Source organism: Mobula birostris, chromosome 5 (genome assembly GCF_030028105.1).
Source record: "Mobula birostris isolate sMobBir1 chromosome 5, sMobBir1.hap1, whole genome shotgun sequence".
Lineage (NCBI taxonomy): Eukaryota > Metazoa > Chordata > Chondrichthyes > Myliobatiformes > Myliobatidae > Mobula > Mobula birostris.
In genome coordinates, this window is record NC_092374.1 from 84,928,432 (window position 1) to 84,946,388 (window position 17,957).

The window sequence follows — 17,957 nt, forward strand, 5'->3', positions numbered from 1 at the left end:
GGAGAAGGAGAGTGACGGGGGAACACACATGAGTTAGAGGCGGTGGGGGAGAAGGAGAGTGACGGAGTGATACACATGAGTTAGAGGAGGTGTGGGAGAAGAGGAACTGAAAGAAAGGCATAGAGACAAGAAAGTAGAAAGAGGGAAAAATGGAGTGGTAAGAAGTATAGAGAGGATGAGGGATAGTGGAAGAGATGGTAGTCAAGAAAATCAGAGAACAGCAAAATAGAAAAGCATCAAATATGGAAGTTGAGGGAGAGAGATGGAGGTTCAGAATTGGAATTAGATGTATTTTTTTAAATTTAATTTAATTTTATTGAAATATAGATTCAAGCCAATTTAACCCTAGCCTAATCACGGGACAATTTACAATAACCAATTAACCTACCAGCCATTATGTCTTTACTCTGTGGGGGAAACCAGAGCATCCGCAGGAAACTCACGCAGTCATGGGGAGAACATACAATCTCCTTACTGGCAGTGGCTGGAATTGAACTCGGGTCCCTGATACTGTAAACCAGTGTGCTGACCACTGTGCTACCATGCTGCCCCACTGACTTATGATGTGAAATTTGTTGTGTTGCAACAGCAATACAATGCAAAGACATAAAATTGCTATAAGTTACAAAAAGTAAATAAATAGTGCAAAAAAAAGAAGAATGAGGTAGTGTTTGCAGGTTTATGGACCGTTCAGAATCCAATGGAAAATAGGAAAATTCTGTTCCTGAATCATTGAGTATGGGTCTTCATGCTCCTGTATTACTTCCTTGGTGGTAGTAACAGGAATAGGGCACGTCCAGGGTAGTCAAGTCAGGTCAAGTTTATTGTCATTTAACTGTAAACATGTATACTGTCAAATGAGACAATGTTTCTCCGGAACTGGGTGCAAAACACAGTAGTACAAATAACACACATGTAACACACAATAACTTGGGATAGTGGGAATTAAATCTACAAATGAATTACACATAGATAAACAAAGTTATGTACATAAATTAAATATTTTGGAGTACAGAACAAATTATCCGGCGCCACTTCAAATGCAATGCAGACATGAGTTCAGATGCCTGGGGGATGAAATTGTTTCCCATCCTGACTGTTCTTGTTTTTATGAATTGGAGTCTCCTGCCTGATGGTAGAAAGTCAAAAGTCAAAGAGGATGCTAGATGGTTGGCTGGGATCCTTGATAATACTAAGAGCCCTGCATACTCAGCACTCCAGATAAGTGTCCTCGATCCCTATCACCCTCTCGGCAGTTCTCATGGTCCTTTGTAGGGACTTCAGATACTCAGCTGCTCCCATACCAGATGGAGATGCAACTTGTCAGGATGATCTCAATGGTGCTCCTGTAAAATTTAGTTGAGATGTGGGGGGCGGGGGGTGGAAATGGCTGGAACCTTGCTTTCCTCAATCTCCTCAGGAAGTGGAGGTGCTGCTGTGTTTACTTATTCAGGGGGGTGATATTGAGGGACCAGATGAGGTTGTCTGAGATGTGAACTTCCAGGAAATTGTTGTACTTTGCTCTCTCTACAGAGATCCTTAGTTATGGACGCTGCTTTCTTGAGGCTTCGCCTCTTGAAGATGTCCTCAATGGTGGGGAAGGTTTGTCCACGATGGAGCTGGCTGAGATGATACAACCTCTTAAACACAAGACATTATGTCTCAGCCCCATACACTCGCTGTTTATTCCTCTCCAAAGATGCTGCCTGACCTGCTGAGTTCCTCCAGTATTTTGTGTGTTACTCTGGATTTCCAGCATCTGCAGAAGCTTAATATCACCATCAAGTGGTAATCGACCAGACACTTGCCACTAGGACAGGTCAAAAGCTAGTAATTCAGTGTAAATTTTAATATCAAAATACATATATGTCACCATATACAACCCTGAGGTTCTTTTTTTTGTGGGCATACTCAGCAAATCTATAATGGAAGAATAACCATAACAGAATCAATGAAAGTCTGCCCAACTCAGGCATACAACCAGAACTCACTGTGCAAATACAAAAATAAAGAAACAATGAAGTAAATAAGTAAGCAATAAATTTCGAGAACATAAGTAGTTGAAAGTGAGTCCAGACCAAGACCTGAATCTCAACATCCAAAGACACATTCATGTAACACTGCAGGTATCCCTCCCAACATAGGTAATCCTCACTTGGAAACATTGTACCATCATCACTAGAGCTGGTTCCCACAACACTGCTGTGGTTCAAGAAGACATCTCATTACCCACCTCAGGGGCAATGAAGGGTGGCCAATCATAAATTGTGGGGCCGCTTTATTGAGCATCTCCTCACCATCTACCACAACCGTGTCTTCCTGGAGGCCAAACATTCTCATTCCATTCCCATTCCTGTTCCAAAGTGTCAGTCACGGCCTCCTTTTGAGCCAAGATGAGGCCACCCTCAGGGTGGGGGACCTTATATTCCATCTGGATAGCCTCCAACTTGATGGCATGAATATTGATTTCTCTTTCTGGTAAACTAATTCTTCCCCCCTCCCCCCCACCCCCATTTTATTCCCCACTCTGGCATCTTACCTCTTCTCACCTGCCTATCACCTGGTGCCCCTCCTCCTTCCCCTTGTCCTATGGTCCATTCTCATCTCCTATCAGATTCCTTCCTCCCCAACCCTTTATCTTTCCTCCCTGGCTGTCATTTCCTAGCTATCGTCCCTCCCCTCCCCACCTCACCTTTTTATTCTGGTGTCTTCCCTCTCCCTTTCCAGCCCTGATGAAGGGTTCTCGGCCAAAAACGTCGATTGTCAAGAAGTGGCAGTCACAGTCCAAACTGGTTCCTGCCAGTTCTGTTCAACTCAGAGAACTGGGTTTTGCCCCACCAATTTTTTCTCTTGTAACTTTGCACAGAGGAGAGGTGGCGGATGAAGTTTGAAGTGAGGCCAGAATTGGTCCTCAGCATTGCCACCGAGCGACTGTTTTTTGGAAGACAGATGACATATCTGACCTGGCTGTTCATTGAATAGCCCATTAACAGTCACATGAAGAACAGACAGGTGTTGGAATTTGATGGTTTGGCGGTGTGGGGAAAAGTCCTGGAAAGTGACTTTGGTTTCCTTGTGGACTGTTAACTTCAGGCAGCATAGTGGTTAGCACCACATTTTACAGTACCAGCAACCCTGGTTCAATTGCTGCCACTGTCTGCAAGGAGTTTGTACGTTCTCCCCATGACTGTGTGGGTTTCCTCAGGGTGCTCCGGTTTCCTCCCAAAGACATACCAGTTGGTAGGTTTATTGGTCATTGTAAATTATCTTGTGATTAGGCTAGGGTTAGAGCTTGGGATTGCTGGGCTGTGTGGCTCAAAGGGCCGGAAGGGCCTATTCCACCCCGTATCTCAATTAATCAATTAAATCAATGCACTGAGGGCCAACAACGTGAATATTCGGGCAGACGAGAGAGAAGAGAATCGGGGAGCAGAGTTCACCTCGTCACCAGAGTTTTCCTCTTTTAATAGGCGTGAACTGGGCGATCTGGACTCGGGTTTTACCACCAGTGCCTGCTCCTCCCAGCAGCTCTCCACCATGAACAATGCCAACCACTGTGGAGCCCTGTCCAATCCAGAGGGACCATTCAAAGACTGCCATTCTACTGTGGACCCCACTGGCTACCAGCAGTAAGTATTCCCATCTGCGAAGTCCCATTCAAGTTGCCCTCTTAACTTGGAGGAAGTCAATTGTTCGCTGCTGTCAGTCCTGCAGGTCTACCCCAGGACAGGGGCTCCCAACCTTTTTTTCTATGCCATGGACCCCTACCATGAACCCCAGGTTGGGAACCCCTGCTCTCAGCTCTTCAAAAATAAAAGTTTACTTTTATGGCCCTAAATGTAATTGCTACTCGGGAGAAAAATAATGAAGCAATAAGCCATCCCCTCAAACTACCTGCATCTGTGCCTCGCTCTGCAACCTTCTCCTAGCACACTTCCTCTTCATGCCAAGTCTCAGAAGAAGGGCCAGTTGTCTTAAGCCCCATGCTATGGGCCTCGGCCTCCAGCATGGCAAAATAACAAGGTACATCTTCGTACCCTCCCTCTCAACAGACCAAGCTAAGTGTAACCAAAGGCTATATTTGGGCCATTGAGGGATGACCTTGCTGAAGTTCACAAAACCACGAGGGGTATGTATATATGGATGGTCATAGTCTTTTCTCCTGAGTTGGGGAGGCCCAGATACAAGATCAGAGGAGAGAAATTTAAAAGAGACCTGCAAGGTAATTTCTTTGCACAGAGTGGATTGAGCTGCCGGGGAAGTATTCTATGTGGTTACAATTACAACATTTAAGAGGCATATGGATAGATACATGGAAGGGAGAGACTTGGAGGGCTATGGCCCGAACGCAAACAACTGGAATGATCAGGGAGGATGCTGAAATAGGCATGGACCAGATGGCCTGAAAGGACATGTTTCCACGTTGTATTACTCTGACACTAAGTGAGGACCCTTGAGATAATGAGATTACTGAGAGAGTCGTATTTGTGTTGAAAGGGCTGAGCTAGAGATCCCTCATCCCAGCAACTTTAAGCATTGGTCAGGGTAAGAAATGGCCTTTAGAGGGAGGTTCTTCAGTAGACGGAGAGATATAAGAAAGAATGGGAATCTGACTTTGCACTTTCTTTGTCTACCCTGCAGGAACTGCCTGTTTGATCTGTGTGCTTTCTACAACAACACCGAACTGCTGTGCGTTAACTTTGACGACTATTCAGTGAACTGCCAGGAGCAGGGAGTGCGACTCACCAAATGGAGACAACAGACTGGGTGCAGTAAGTAAGGCATTGGATGCCAGCCCTAATCTTTTCCCTTAGTGAATTACGCCTTCTAACACTTCACAGGTAAAGTCCTCTCAACCAATGAGCACATCTATGCTCTATATTTGGGAAGTATTCTTGAGAAATAACAGAATACTGAGACGCACTTTAGTAACCCTTCTCATCCTCCCATTCCATATGATTGCTTTGGCATCATTAGATACCACTGCTGTTTTCTTATTGAACCAATATTCAGAGATTCAAAGTGCACTTATTAACAAAGTATGCATGTAGTATACAACCCTGAGATTCATCTTCTCCACAGACAGTCACGAAACAAAGAAACACCATGGAATCCGTTCAAAGAAAAAAAACATCAAACTACAGCGTCCACGAAACAGTTTAGGAAAGCTCTGTGTAGTTCAGTTTAATTTAACACTGTGCTGTTTGTTGACTGCAAGCCGCAGAGCCAGTCCGCCCCGATTAAAATCACATGATATAGCAAAAAAAAAGTTGTAATCAGAAAGCAGAAACACATATAACATGAATTGCAGAGTTCTCTAAAAACGAGTCCAATCTACAAGCTGCTCTGAACAAACCTTGCCCAAGACACAAGACTCCTGCACCTTTCTCCAGCAGCAGTGAGATCCAGAGATCTGAAGACTTGCACTGGATTCCACTGCAGCAACAAGGAATATTAAATTAATTAAATAGATCTGGAATAATTATCAGCTGTGATGATTATAAAAATCCCATCACGTTCACTAATATCCTTCAGAAAAGGAAATACAGTGGATTCCGCTTAATTGGGAGCAGTACATTTTGGCCCAATTAGCCAAAGTTTCATGGAGATAGTTTAAAAAGATATAAGGAAGACAAAGTACAGTTTAACTGAGTAGCAAATTATGTATTTAAATAAAACACAGAACAAATTAGAACACTACCAATGCATCTATAGTACTATAAAACTGTATTAGTTCCTAACAGTTATCGAAGGAGGAATTCATCCAGTGTACACTGCCGTGTTCTTTTGATTGACAGTAAATGAACAAAATCAGCACAGACATCTAGAGCAGATAATGGACTGCCTTCATACAATTATTTCGATGATTGGATCCTTCAAATCTTCATTTTCATTGTAGCATTCAAGATAATTGTTGATATCTTAAAATTCTTCATAGTTTCTAATTTGTTGAAGTAGTGAAATCATTTCATTTTTACTCCCAGCCATTTATGGCATCTCCAAGCCTGAATGTTAGAAACCCCAGTGACCAAAACAGTTCTGAATTGTCTTACTGCTTATTTCTCACCAACTATCAGCAACAAAAATGACACACAAAATACTGGAGGAACTCAGTAGGTTAGGCAGCATCCGTGGAAATAAATAAACAGTTGACGTTTCGGGCCACAACGCTTCTTCAGGACTGGAAAGGAGGGGTGAATATGCAGAATAAAACGGTGGAGGGAAGTGAAAGAGGCTAGCTGGAAGGTGATAGGTGAAGCCAAATAGGTGGGAAAGATAAAGGGCAGGAGAGGAGAGTGAACCATAGGAGAAAGGGAAGGAGGAGGAGACAAAAATCATTGCTTTTTGGACACATGAGCAAATGACTAGTTAGAAACTGTTTGGCAACAGTCTTCTGTCCCAATTAAGTGGCATCGTGAACCAAATAAATTGTGGGAATCCCGGCTATTTTCTCAATTAGTTTTTGTTCTTTGAGAGTTGTCCCAAATAATCGGCTGCCCTGATTAACCGATAGCCTAATTAAACAGAATCCACTGTACCTTTATGACTTCAGATCCACTAATGTGGTTGATTCCTAACAGAACTGCAGAAAGTTTATAGCATGGAAAGAGGCCGTTCAGCCTGTCATGTTATAGTAGGTCTTGTGTAAGAACAGTCCAGTAAATTGCACGTCTTTGCCTTCTCCACACAGCCATGCTTTTATGCATTTTTCTTTTGATTGCCACAGTTGACTTTGCTTTTCCAAGCAGAGAAATCCAGACCCTAACTACCTAAAAATAATCTTCACATCAGTTTTGTTTTCCTTACCAACAATGTTCCCTCAAAAGTGTGTGTATAAGCATTCACACATTTTTTGCTACTAGTGCACAAAGGAATTTAAAATGCGCACAACAGGTTGTCTCCCTCTGCCTCGTTGATGTGTTAAGTATACTTCATGATCGTACACAACCGCATTTCCTTTTCCTGTTTCTGATGCAGATGGTGTTGGCAACGTGGAGTTTGGGATGATTTGTCTGCAGGTTTTAGAACTGGCTTATTTATACTGTTTTTATTGAAGAAGTTATTCAGTGCGCACATGTTATTGTCACTGGGCAAAAAATTGCACAGCACAAGATTTTTGCACTCACTGCCTTTGTATAGTTACTGATCAGTCCCACGCTTGACTTTGTCTCATGTAGGTATGAAGTGCCCTCCAAAGAGTACATACAAGCCCTGCATGGCCACATGTCCGTCTACCTGTGCTGATCTCTCTGCTCCCTCCAAATGCTCCTTGCCCTGCCTGGAAGGGTGTGAGTGTGATCGGGGCTTTGTACTCAGCGGCTCCGAGTGCGTGCCATTCAATGAGTGCGGCTGCACCTTCCACAACAAATATTACAAGGTTGGTATCGTGTCTGCTCTCTCCCATCAGCTGTTCAGAGAGAATTTTCTTCCTGCCTGGAAATGGCAGGCTCACCTCTTACAATGAGCGACACACACAAAATGCTGGAGGAACTCAGCAGGTCAGGCAGCCTCCGTGGAGGGGAATAAACAGTGATGCGGAAGATTGTAACATCAGAACAGCAAGATGCTGGTCTTCACTCTCGTTGTTGCAGGAGAGCAACATCTATCTATCTATACCTCTTATCTCCCTCAAGCCTGTCGGTCCCCGAGATGGGGTTGGGGATGCTCGGAGAAGCAACGCTGAAGATTGTAGCATTGGAACAGTGAGATGCAGGTCTCCACTCTCACTTTTGCAGGAATTGCCTCTCTCCCCCTTGACGGAGAGAGAGAGAGAGAGCCTGTCAGAGATACCGATGTGCTGGGATGGACAGTAGTTTTTGATGGACTCTTTAGAGGTGGGGTGCTTTTGTTGCTGCTTCCGTGGTGAGGTGGGGGGGGGGTCAGTGCTTCTGCTGGCGCAAGTGGGGGGGGAACGAAGGGACCTTGAGGTTCTGATGTTTCTTCCATTCATTCTATGGGTTTCTTGTTTCGTGGATGTCTGTGAAGAGTACAAATTTCAGGTTGTATATGCCTTCTCTGAAATTAAATTTGGCCACTGAACTATATGAGCAGTAGATGTTTCAGCCCCTTGCAGCACAAAACACAGACAGGAACCTGAAATACTGGACTTACTGGGCCCCACTGAATAGTTGTTAAGGGACAGGACTGGTGTCCTAAACTCCGGTTGTTTGTATGGGACAGGGTGAGACCACGTATTTGAGCTAATTGACTTTTAAAAAATAACATGGCAAAAATAAAGTTAATACAGCAAGTTGTGATGATCTGGAAATTTCTGCTGAACAAGGCAATGGAAGCAAATTCAGTAGGAACGGTTACGTATAGACGGAGCACCAACGCCAACGGAGTAGTGTAATTACGCATCGTAAATTGAGGGAACGCTTCAAGTGCCTCCACATCATATACCACAAGCGGGACTTCCCAGTGGCCAGACATTTTAACTCCTTCTCCCACTCCCATTCCAATGTGTCGTTCCGTGGCCGCCTCTTGTGCCAAGATGAGATCACCCTCAGGGCGATCTTATATTCCAACTGGGTAGCCTCCAACCTGATGGTATGAATATCAATTTCTCCTTCTGGTGACCAAGTTTCCACCTCACACTCCTCCAGTCCTGAAGAAGGGTCTCAGCCCAAAACATCAACTGTTTATTCATTTCCACAGATGCTGCCTGACCTGCTGAGTTCCTCCAGCATTTTGTGTGTGTTGCTTTTGTACGATTAAACATTATTACTGAATCATATTAGTAATGGTACCCACTGGGCAAATTACAGTGTGGAGCTACAAACCTTTATTAGGTCCATTGTTGTTTAACATCTATATCAATGATCTGGATGATAATGTGGGTAACTGCATCAGCAAATTTGCAGATTAAATTATGAGGACACTCAGTCCTCATATATTGCCATTTAGAAATGCATACATTAAAAAATGTTCCTCCAGTATGATATCACAGAAACACAAGACAGACCAAGACTAAAACTGACAAAAACCACATAATTATAACACATAGTTACAACAGTGCAAAGCAATACCGTAATTTGATAAGAGCAGACCATGGGCACGGTAAAAAAAAATGTCTCAAAGTCCTGATAGCCCAACATCTCACGCAGACAGTAGAAGGGAGAAACTCTCCCTGCCATGAGCTTCCAGCGCCACAAACTTGCCGATGCAGCATCCTGGAAGCACCCAACCACAGTCCAACTCTGAATCTGTCCAAAAACTTCGAGCCTCAGACACTGAGCACCATCTCTGCCGAGCACTTTGACCCCGGCCCTGGTCACCAAGCAACAGGCAAAGTCAAGGATTTGAGGCCTTCCCCTCCGGAGATTTCGGATCACACAGTTGCGGCGGCAGTGAAAAAGGCATTTCAGAAGTTTTTCCAGATGTTCCTCCGTGCTCTCACGCCTGCCTCCATCAAATCAGAATTGTGCACGGCACCCTACTTAACAGATTACAGATATTCATCACCGGAGAGGCTGCGTGCGCTGCGTCGCGTCGCCATCTTCTCCTCCTGCCGATAACAGCAAGATTGGGGGGTGTAGTGGACAGTGAGGAAGACTATCGTGGCTTGTAGCAGGAGCTGAACCGGTATTGCTTTGCACTGTTGTAACTATGTGTTATAAAAATGGGCTGAAAAATGGCAGATGGAATTTAAAGCAGGCAACGGTGAGGCATTACACTTTGGTAGAAACAACCAGGGTAGGTCTTACACAGTGAATGGTAGGGCACTGAGGAGTGTGGTAGAACAAAGGGATCTGGGAATACAGGTCCATAATTCATTGAAAGTGGCGTCGCAGGTAGATAGGGTCATAAAGAGAGCTTTTGGCACATTGACCTTCAATCTAAGTATTGAGTACAGGAGATGGAAGGTTATGTTGAAGTTGTACAAGACATTGGTGAGGCCTAATTTGGAGTATTGTGTGCAGTTCTGGTCACGTATCTAAGATTAAAAGAGGATAGAAAATATTTACATGGATGTTGCTGGGTCTGGGGGACCTGTGTTATAGGGAAAGATTGAATAGGACTTTATTCCTTGCAACGTAGAAGATTGAGGGGAGATTTTATAGAGGTATATAAAATTATAAAATGTATAGTTAGGGTAAGTGAAAGCAGGCTTAAACCACTGAGGCTGGGTGGGACTACAACTGGAGGTCATGGGTTAAGGGTGAAAGTTGAAAAGTTTAGGGGGAATATGAGGGGAAACATATTCACTCAGAGGGTGGTGAGAATGTGGAATGAGCTACCAGCGCAAGTGGTGGGTGCTAATTTGATTTCAACGTTTAAGAGAAGTTTGGATAGGTACATGGATAGTAGGGATATGAAGGGCCATGGTCCCAGTGCAGATCAATGAGAGTAGGCAGTTTAAATGGTGCCACACAGACTAGATGGGCCAAAAGGCCTGTTTCTGTGCTGTAGTTTTAGACTCTATGCCTCTAACTGGGCTGCTAAGACAAAACACATGCGCTCTCAGAGGCCTGCAACCAAAAGAAAGAGAGAAAAATGTGGAGGCAATAGGCTGTAGATATCTTTCAGAGTGAATTAAGGCACCATGGTCTTCTCCTGTGCATTTCCACTCTATGAAATGATCCTGGTCAATCCAGGTGATTTGCCAGTAGCCTTCATCCCTGTGACACCATCCACATTCTGGTTAATGCCCTGCATAAGCAAGGCCGATAATGTACTCTCTTCAACCTTGCTCCATTCCTGAAGCGGAGGCCCTTTTTTCCATCACCCACTCCTCCATCCAGGTTTTAAGGTCCATACACTGGCCTGTATATTGTTTTGGGGTCCACTCTTCCCCCGGGCATCATTTTCAAGAGTCTCCCTTTGGGAAATCCCTCCTGGTTGGTGTATACACCTTGAGGTGCCTTTAACTGCTTCCCTCTTTTGTTTCCCACAGCTGCAGGAACACTTCCTCCTGGGTGATTGCCAACAGGACTGCGTCTGCGGCAACACACAGACTGTCCAGTGTGAACCCACACAGTGCGTAACAGACCAAGTCTGCACCGTCTACAACTTCACATTTGGCTGCTTCACAGGTACAGTGCAGATGGGCAAGGGGCAGGCGGCCACAGGGTGGGAGTGGTGAGGCATCCCATGCGTTACTGAACAGAATTTTCCTGAATACATTTAAAAGTGCAATACATTAAAAAAAACTATAAATTACAGTAAGAATTATACATGAGGCCACACAACCCATCTGGTCTGCTCTGCAATTTCATCATGGCTGATCCATTTCTCTCTCAATCTCATTCTCCTGACTTCTCCCCGAATCCCTTCATGCCCTGACTAATCAAGGACCTACCAACTTCTGCCTTAAATATTCCCAATGACCTGGCCTCTACAGCCACCTGTGGCAACGAATTCCACAGATTCACCACTCTCTAGCTCAAGAAATTCCTCCTCATCTCCATTGTAAATGGATGTTCCTCAATTCTGAGATTGTGCCCCCTGATCTTAGACTCCTCCACCAAAGGAAACATCCTCTTCACATCCAATTTATCTAGGCCTTTCAACGTTTGGTAAATTTCACTGAAATTCCCCCCCCCCCCCGCACCCAATTCTTCCATTTTCCACTGAGTAAAGGCCCTGAGCCGTCAATCACACCTCATATGATAAGCCTTTCATTCCTGGAATCATTTTCGTGAACATCCTTTGAACCCTCTCATTCACACGCTTTCTTAGAAAAGGGACCCAAAACTGTTCACAGTACTTCAAGTGAGGCCTCACCAGTGCCTTATAAAGCCTCAGCATTACAACATTGCTCTTATATTCTCGTCTTCTCAAAATGAATGCTAACACCGCATTTGTCTTCCTCATCACGGACTCAACCTGCAAATTAACAATTAGTGAATCCTGCATGAAGATTCCCAAATCCCTTTGCACCTCAGATTTTTGAACTTTCTCCCCATTTAGTAAATAGTCTACGCTTTTATTCCTTCTGTGCTTTCCGACACCGTATTCCATTGCCACTTCTTTGCCTATTCTCCTAATCTGTCTAAGTGCTTCTGTACCCTCATTACTTCCTCTGAACTACCTGCCCCTCCACCTATCTTCATATTGTCCACAAACTTGGCCACAAAGCCATTGATTCTGTCATCCAAATCATTGACATACTTCATATGAGGATGCGGTCCCAAAACAAAACCCCATGGAACACTACTATTCACCGGCAGCCAATCAGAAAAGGTCTGGGGAATTATGGGATCTTTTTTTTGCACATTAGGCATGTTGGTTTCTACTTTACAAAGGCGATCACATAGAGTCATAGAAAAGTACAGCACAGAAACAGGCCGAGCTATTTAAACTGCCTACTCCCATCAAGCTGTACCGCGACCATACCCCTCCCTTCCATGTACCTATCCAAACTTATCTTAAACATTGAATCCGAGCTTGTATGCACCACTTGTGCGATCAATAAATGCATGCTCTAGTTAGCAGAATTAAAGTTCAAAGTTCAAAATAAATTATTATCAAAGCGCATTCTATATATGTCATCATATACAATCCTACAATTCATTTTCTTGTCGGCATTCACAGTAAATACAAGAAACACAATAGAATCAGTAAAGACTGCACCCAGCAGGATAGACAAATAACTAATGTGCAAAAGACAGCACACTGTACAAATATAAAAAGAAAGAGAATACATAATAAATAAATAAGTAGTAATTAGAATTATCACTAATACCAATGCACAAGGCAAGAGAAGAGACTGCTGCCACTGTAGCTGAGATATTTTAAATTTCCACTGGGCACAAGTGAGCTAACAGATGACCGGAGGACAGTACACATGGTCCCCTTTTCAAGAAAGGTGGCATGGAAAAGCTTCCAGATCCTCCCCTAACAGATTCCTTCTTCTCCAGCCCTTTACCTTTCCCATCCACCTGGCTTCATCTACCAACGAGCTATCCTCCCTTCCCCTCCTCCCCCCCCCGCACCTTTTTATTCTAGCATCTTCCCCCTTCCTTTCCAGTCCGGATAAAGAGTCTTGGCCCAAAACATCAACTGAACTCTTTTCCATAGATGCTGCCTGACCTGCTGAGTTCCTCCAGCATTTTCTGTGTGTTGCTATAGATAAGCCTAGTAACTATCGCCCTGTGAGCCTAACACCAGTGGTAGTGGAGATGCTGGAAAAGTAGCGGACTAATGATCATGTGGAAAGGCAGGGACAGGTCAGAAATAGATAACAAGGGATTTTGTCAAGGGTAAATCCATCTGACCATATTGATAGAATTCTTTAACAAGAAAACAAAGCATCAATGAGGGCTGGCTATTAGATATAATACACACAGACATTAATAGAGCATTTGATAAGGTTCCAGCATGGGAAACCAGTTCAAGAGGTTAGTTCAAAGGTTTCATTTAATATCAGAGAATGTATACAATATACAACGTGATATTCTTACTCTTCACAGACGGCCATGAAACAGAGAGAAAAACCCTAAAGAATGAATGACAGGGAAACATTAGAACTCCAAAGTCCCCCCTCCCCCACACACAAGCAACAGCAAAAACATCAACCCTCCCCCTCCCCCTCCTTCCACCTGCCTCAGCAAAAAATCAGCCCCCACCACCCTGATGCAAGCAATAGCAAAGTGCCCCCCCCCAAAGAGCCTATGATCTAGAGTCCATCAAAAAAACACTGTTCATCCCAATATTTCAACATCTCTAGTGAGGGAGAGACCAGGTGTCACTTCTGCCACGGCGTGAGGGGGACAAACAGCTTGCTGTTTCAGTGTTACAGTCTGCAGTGTCACTTATTTCGACAGCGGTGTGCACTGCTGTCTCGATGTTCCACAAACCCTTTCGTAACACTTCCATTGGTGACACCAGCAAGGAATCAGGTTGTCCACAGGGACGCAGGGCCATACCCCAAAGGCACACGTCTTCCAGGCCGCTTGGTGAGTTCCGAGAGCAGGAACTCATAACTATGACAAACGGCATTTGAATGCAGCTGTAGACCATGGACTCCAACAGGACCCCAGCCACCTTGAAAAGGAGAGAAGTGACATTAAAGAGAAGAAACAAATTTAAACTGTTTCACAGATGAACTCAAAGAAGTCGCCCTCTGGTGCATCTTTAGTTCTGGGATACAGCACAATGGAAAATTGGATTCAAACTTGTCTTGCCAATAGGAGCCAGTGAGTTGTACTGTTGGATGCCAGTGACTAGTGGGGTACCACAAGGATCAGTTCTGGGACCTGACCTTTGCTGTTTGTTATACATGTTGGAAGCATGATCAGAAAGTTTGTGAATGTCACAAAGATTAATGGAGGTGTTTGTGTGGAAGGTAGTCTTTACAGGTTGCGCCGGTGGTGAGGAAGGCAAATGCGATGTTCGCATTCATTTCGGGAGAACTAGAATATAAAAGCAAGGATGCAATATTGTGGCTTTATAAAACACTGCTGAGGCCTCACTTAGACCACAAGACCAAAAGATATAGGAGCAGAATTAGGCCATTCAGCCCATTGAGTCTGCTCCACCACTTCCACAGGGGTGCATTCATATTATGATCATTTGCCCCTAAGGATGCTTTTACCGTAAGCTCTCTAATCAATTCTGGTTCATTGCACAACATCCAATCCGGAATAGCTGATCCCCTAGTGAGCTCAACCATAAGCTGCTTTAAAAAGCCATCTTGTAGGCACTCTAGAAATTCCCCCTCCTGGAATCCAGCACCAACCTGATTTTCCCAATCTACCTGCTTGAGAGGATGTAGAGAGGATGTTCCCTATGGTGGAGGAGTCTAAGACCAGAAGACACAGACTCAGAATAGACGGACGTCATTTAGAACAGAGATGAGGAGGAATTTCTTGAGCCAGAGAGTGGTGAATCTGTGGAATTTGTTGCACACTTGGCTGTGGAGGCCAAATCATTGGGTATATTTAAGGCAGAGGTTGATAGATTCTTGATTGGTCAGGGTTTGAAGGAATACGGGGAGAAGGCAGGAGATTGGGGCTGAGAGGGAAAATGGATCAGCCATGATGAAGTGGTGGAGCAGACTCGATGGGCCAAATGGCCTAATTCTGCTCCTATATCTTATGGTCTTATAGTCTTAAGCTGCAGAAAGATATAGATGCTTTGGTGAATTGGGCTGAAAAATCACTGATGGAGTTTAAACTAAAAAAAAAATGAAGTGATGCATTCTGGAAGCTGTAATAAAGGGGACCATGAATGATAGTGGCTGGAGAATTATTGAGGAACTGAAGGACCCTGGAGCCCATGTTTCCTTGAAAGTGGCCTTTTAGGTGGCCAACACAGTTAGGAAGGTATATGGGATGGACATTGGCCCTTGTTATTCAGGGAATTGAATAGACTAAGGTGATTATGTTCTACCATTAGGAAACTGGTAAGACCTCTGGTAAAGCATTGTTATAACACTGATCAAGTCCAAGATTCACGAAAGACGTAAATAAGGTTGAAAGAGTACAGAGAAAATTTACAAGGATGTTGCCAGGACTGGAGGACCTGAGTTATAAGGAAAGATTGAATAGTTTCAGACTTTATTCCTTGAAATATAGAAGATTGGAACATAGGAGATTTGATAGAGGTATACAAAATTATGAGGGGTATAGATAGGGTAAATTCCAGCAGGCTTTTTCCACTGAGGTTGGTGAGAGTACAGCTAGAGGTCATGGTTTAAGGGTGAAAAGTGAAAAGTTTAGGGGGAACATGAGGGGAAACCTCTTCACTCAGAGTCGTGAGAGTATGGAATGAGATGCAAGCACAAGTGGTGCATGCAAGCTCCATTTCAACATTTAAGAGAAGTTTGGATAGATACGTAGATAGGGAGGTATCCCGGTGCAGATCAACGGGGGTAGCCAGTTTAAATGGTTTCGGCAGGGATCAGATGGGCTAAAGGGCCTGTTTCTGTGCTGTACTTTCCTATGACTCTAAAATTGCTTCCTTGCCTTTTCCCCCTCAGCAGAAGTAAATTAGACCAAGCAAATTCTCTATCTCCAGCTCCAGACTCTGTAGGTGGTTCATACTGATTGGGGATGGGTGTGTCTAGTGTTAAGTGTTGTAGCCCTAGGAGTGCTGGGGACAGTGCAGAGAGATCTTTACTCTGCTTAACCCTGATCATTGGACCCTTGGTTTGGGCCTATCCAAGAGACCAACGAGAGTGATAGCTCTGAAATTATTTGGGCCTGATTAGAACATAGAACATAAAACAGCACAGCACAGGAACAGACCCTTTGCCCACAATGTTGTGCCAAACCAGCTAAAAAGCACCGAAATGAATCCCTTCTACCTACACCATGTCTATATCCCTCCATCTTCCTCACATCCATGTGCCTGTCCAAACGTCTCTTAAAAGCCTTTAATGTATTTGCCTCTACCACCATACCAGGCAGTGCATTCCAAACATCCACCACTCTCTGAGTGAAAACTTGCCCCTCACATCCCCCTTGAACCTACTCTCTCTCACCTTCAATGCAAGCCCTCTGATATTAGACATTTCTACCCTGGGATACAGTCACTCCCTGTCTACTCTGTCTGATCCTCTCATAATCTCTAGAACCACTATCAGATCTCCCTTCAGCCTCCAATACTCCAGAGAAATCAGCCGAAGTTTATCCAGCCTGTCATGATAGCACATTTCCTCTAAACCAGGCAGTATCCTGCTAAACCTTTTCTGCACCCTCTCCAAAGCCTCAACATTCTTCCTACAGTGGGGTGACCAGAACTGTGCACAATAATCTAGATGTGGCCTAACCAGAGCTTTATAAAGGTGCAACGTAGTATCTTGACTTTTGGACTCAATGGCTCGACTCGGATAATGGTTCTTGGGTTACCAGGCACATTGCCTAACATGGGAATTGTCCAAAGAACCAGCAGATAGAACACCTCACTGGTTCTCACTAACCTCTTTGTCTTCCCTCTTCCTTAGATGGGCCATGCCTAGCCTACCCCTGTCAGAATGGAGGAACTTGTGTCCCCTCGGGAAAGAGCTACACGTGCACGTGTGAACCTGGATTCACCGGCAGGAACTGCGAGACAGAGCAAGAGGAGCTCACTGGTAAATATCAAACCACTGGCCCTCATATTCATTACGTTTATGTATCCTGAGACTGGAATTTGGAAATTTAGATGCCCAGCAATAGGTTCAGCTGATGATTATAATTACGTTTTGTAACTTCAAAACATTAAACTAATTCAAAGGAAGATATGGGAGTCCGAAATGCGGGTCTAACTTCGCTTACTTTAAGCGAGGCACACACCTATCATGTGGTCACATGATGACATATACAATTCACACATTACACATAAAACTCATAATTAATTATTTAAATGAATAAGAATGCTTAATCAAATGGTAATATTGAAATAATTAAATACACAACAGTTATTTTCTGTTCTCACTATTTCTGTCTTGCTGCCCCTCTTCCTCATTCTCTCTGCCCCCTCCTCTTCCCTCGCTCTCTCTGCCACTTTTTTCCTCACTCTCTCTGTTCCTCTCTTTCTTGTGCTCTCTGTCCCCCTCTTCCTTGCTCTCTCTGCCCTTCCTCACATTCTCTGACCCCTCTTCCTCATGCTCTTTGCCCCTCTCTTCCTCATTCTCTCTTCACCTCTCATCATCGTTCTCTCTCCTCTCTTCATTGCTCTCTGTGTCCCTCTCTTCCTCACACTCTCTGTCCCTCTCTTCATCACTCTCTCTGCTCCTCTCTTCCTCGATCTCTGTGCCCCCCTCTTCCTCACTTTCTGCCACTCTCTTGCTGTCTCTACTCCTCTCTTCCTCACTCTCTCTGCCCCCTCATCCTCACTCTCTCTGCCCCCTCATCCTCGCTGTCTCTGCCACCTTATCCTCGCTGTCTCTGCCACCTCATCCTCGCTCTCTCTGCTACCTCATCCTCGCTCTCTCTGCTCCCTCATCCTCGCTCTCTCTGCCCCCTCTTCCTCACTCTCTCTGCCCCCATCCTCACTCTCTCTGCCCCCATCCTCACTCTGCCCCCATC

At 44.4% G+C, this 17,957-nt stretch overlaps 1 protein-coding gene across 1 annotated transcript in view; it reads left to right on the forward strand.

Annotated features, from left to right (window-relative positions):
* The window catches only part of zanl (zonadhesin, like), a 245,673-nt gene that overhangs the window by 216,819 nt on the left and 10,897 nt on the right, over nucleotides 1–17,957 (forward strand). Inside the window, exons 87-91 of the mRNA XM_072259463.1 lie at nucleotides 3,471–3,629; nucleotides 4,642–4,772; nucleotides 7,179–7,378; nucleotides 10,898–11,036; nucleotides 16,892–17,020. Coding sequence (XP_072115564.1) covers nucleotides 3,471–3,629; nucleotides 4,642–4,772; nucleotides 7,179–7,378; nucleotides 10,898–11,036; nucleotides 16,892–17,020 — 758 coding nt within the window. The remainder of the gene's footprint in view (nucleotides 1–3,470; nucleotides 3,630–4,641; nucleotides 4,773–7,178; nucleotides 7,379–10,897; nucleotides 11,037–16,891; nucleotides 17,021–17,957) is intronic.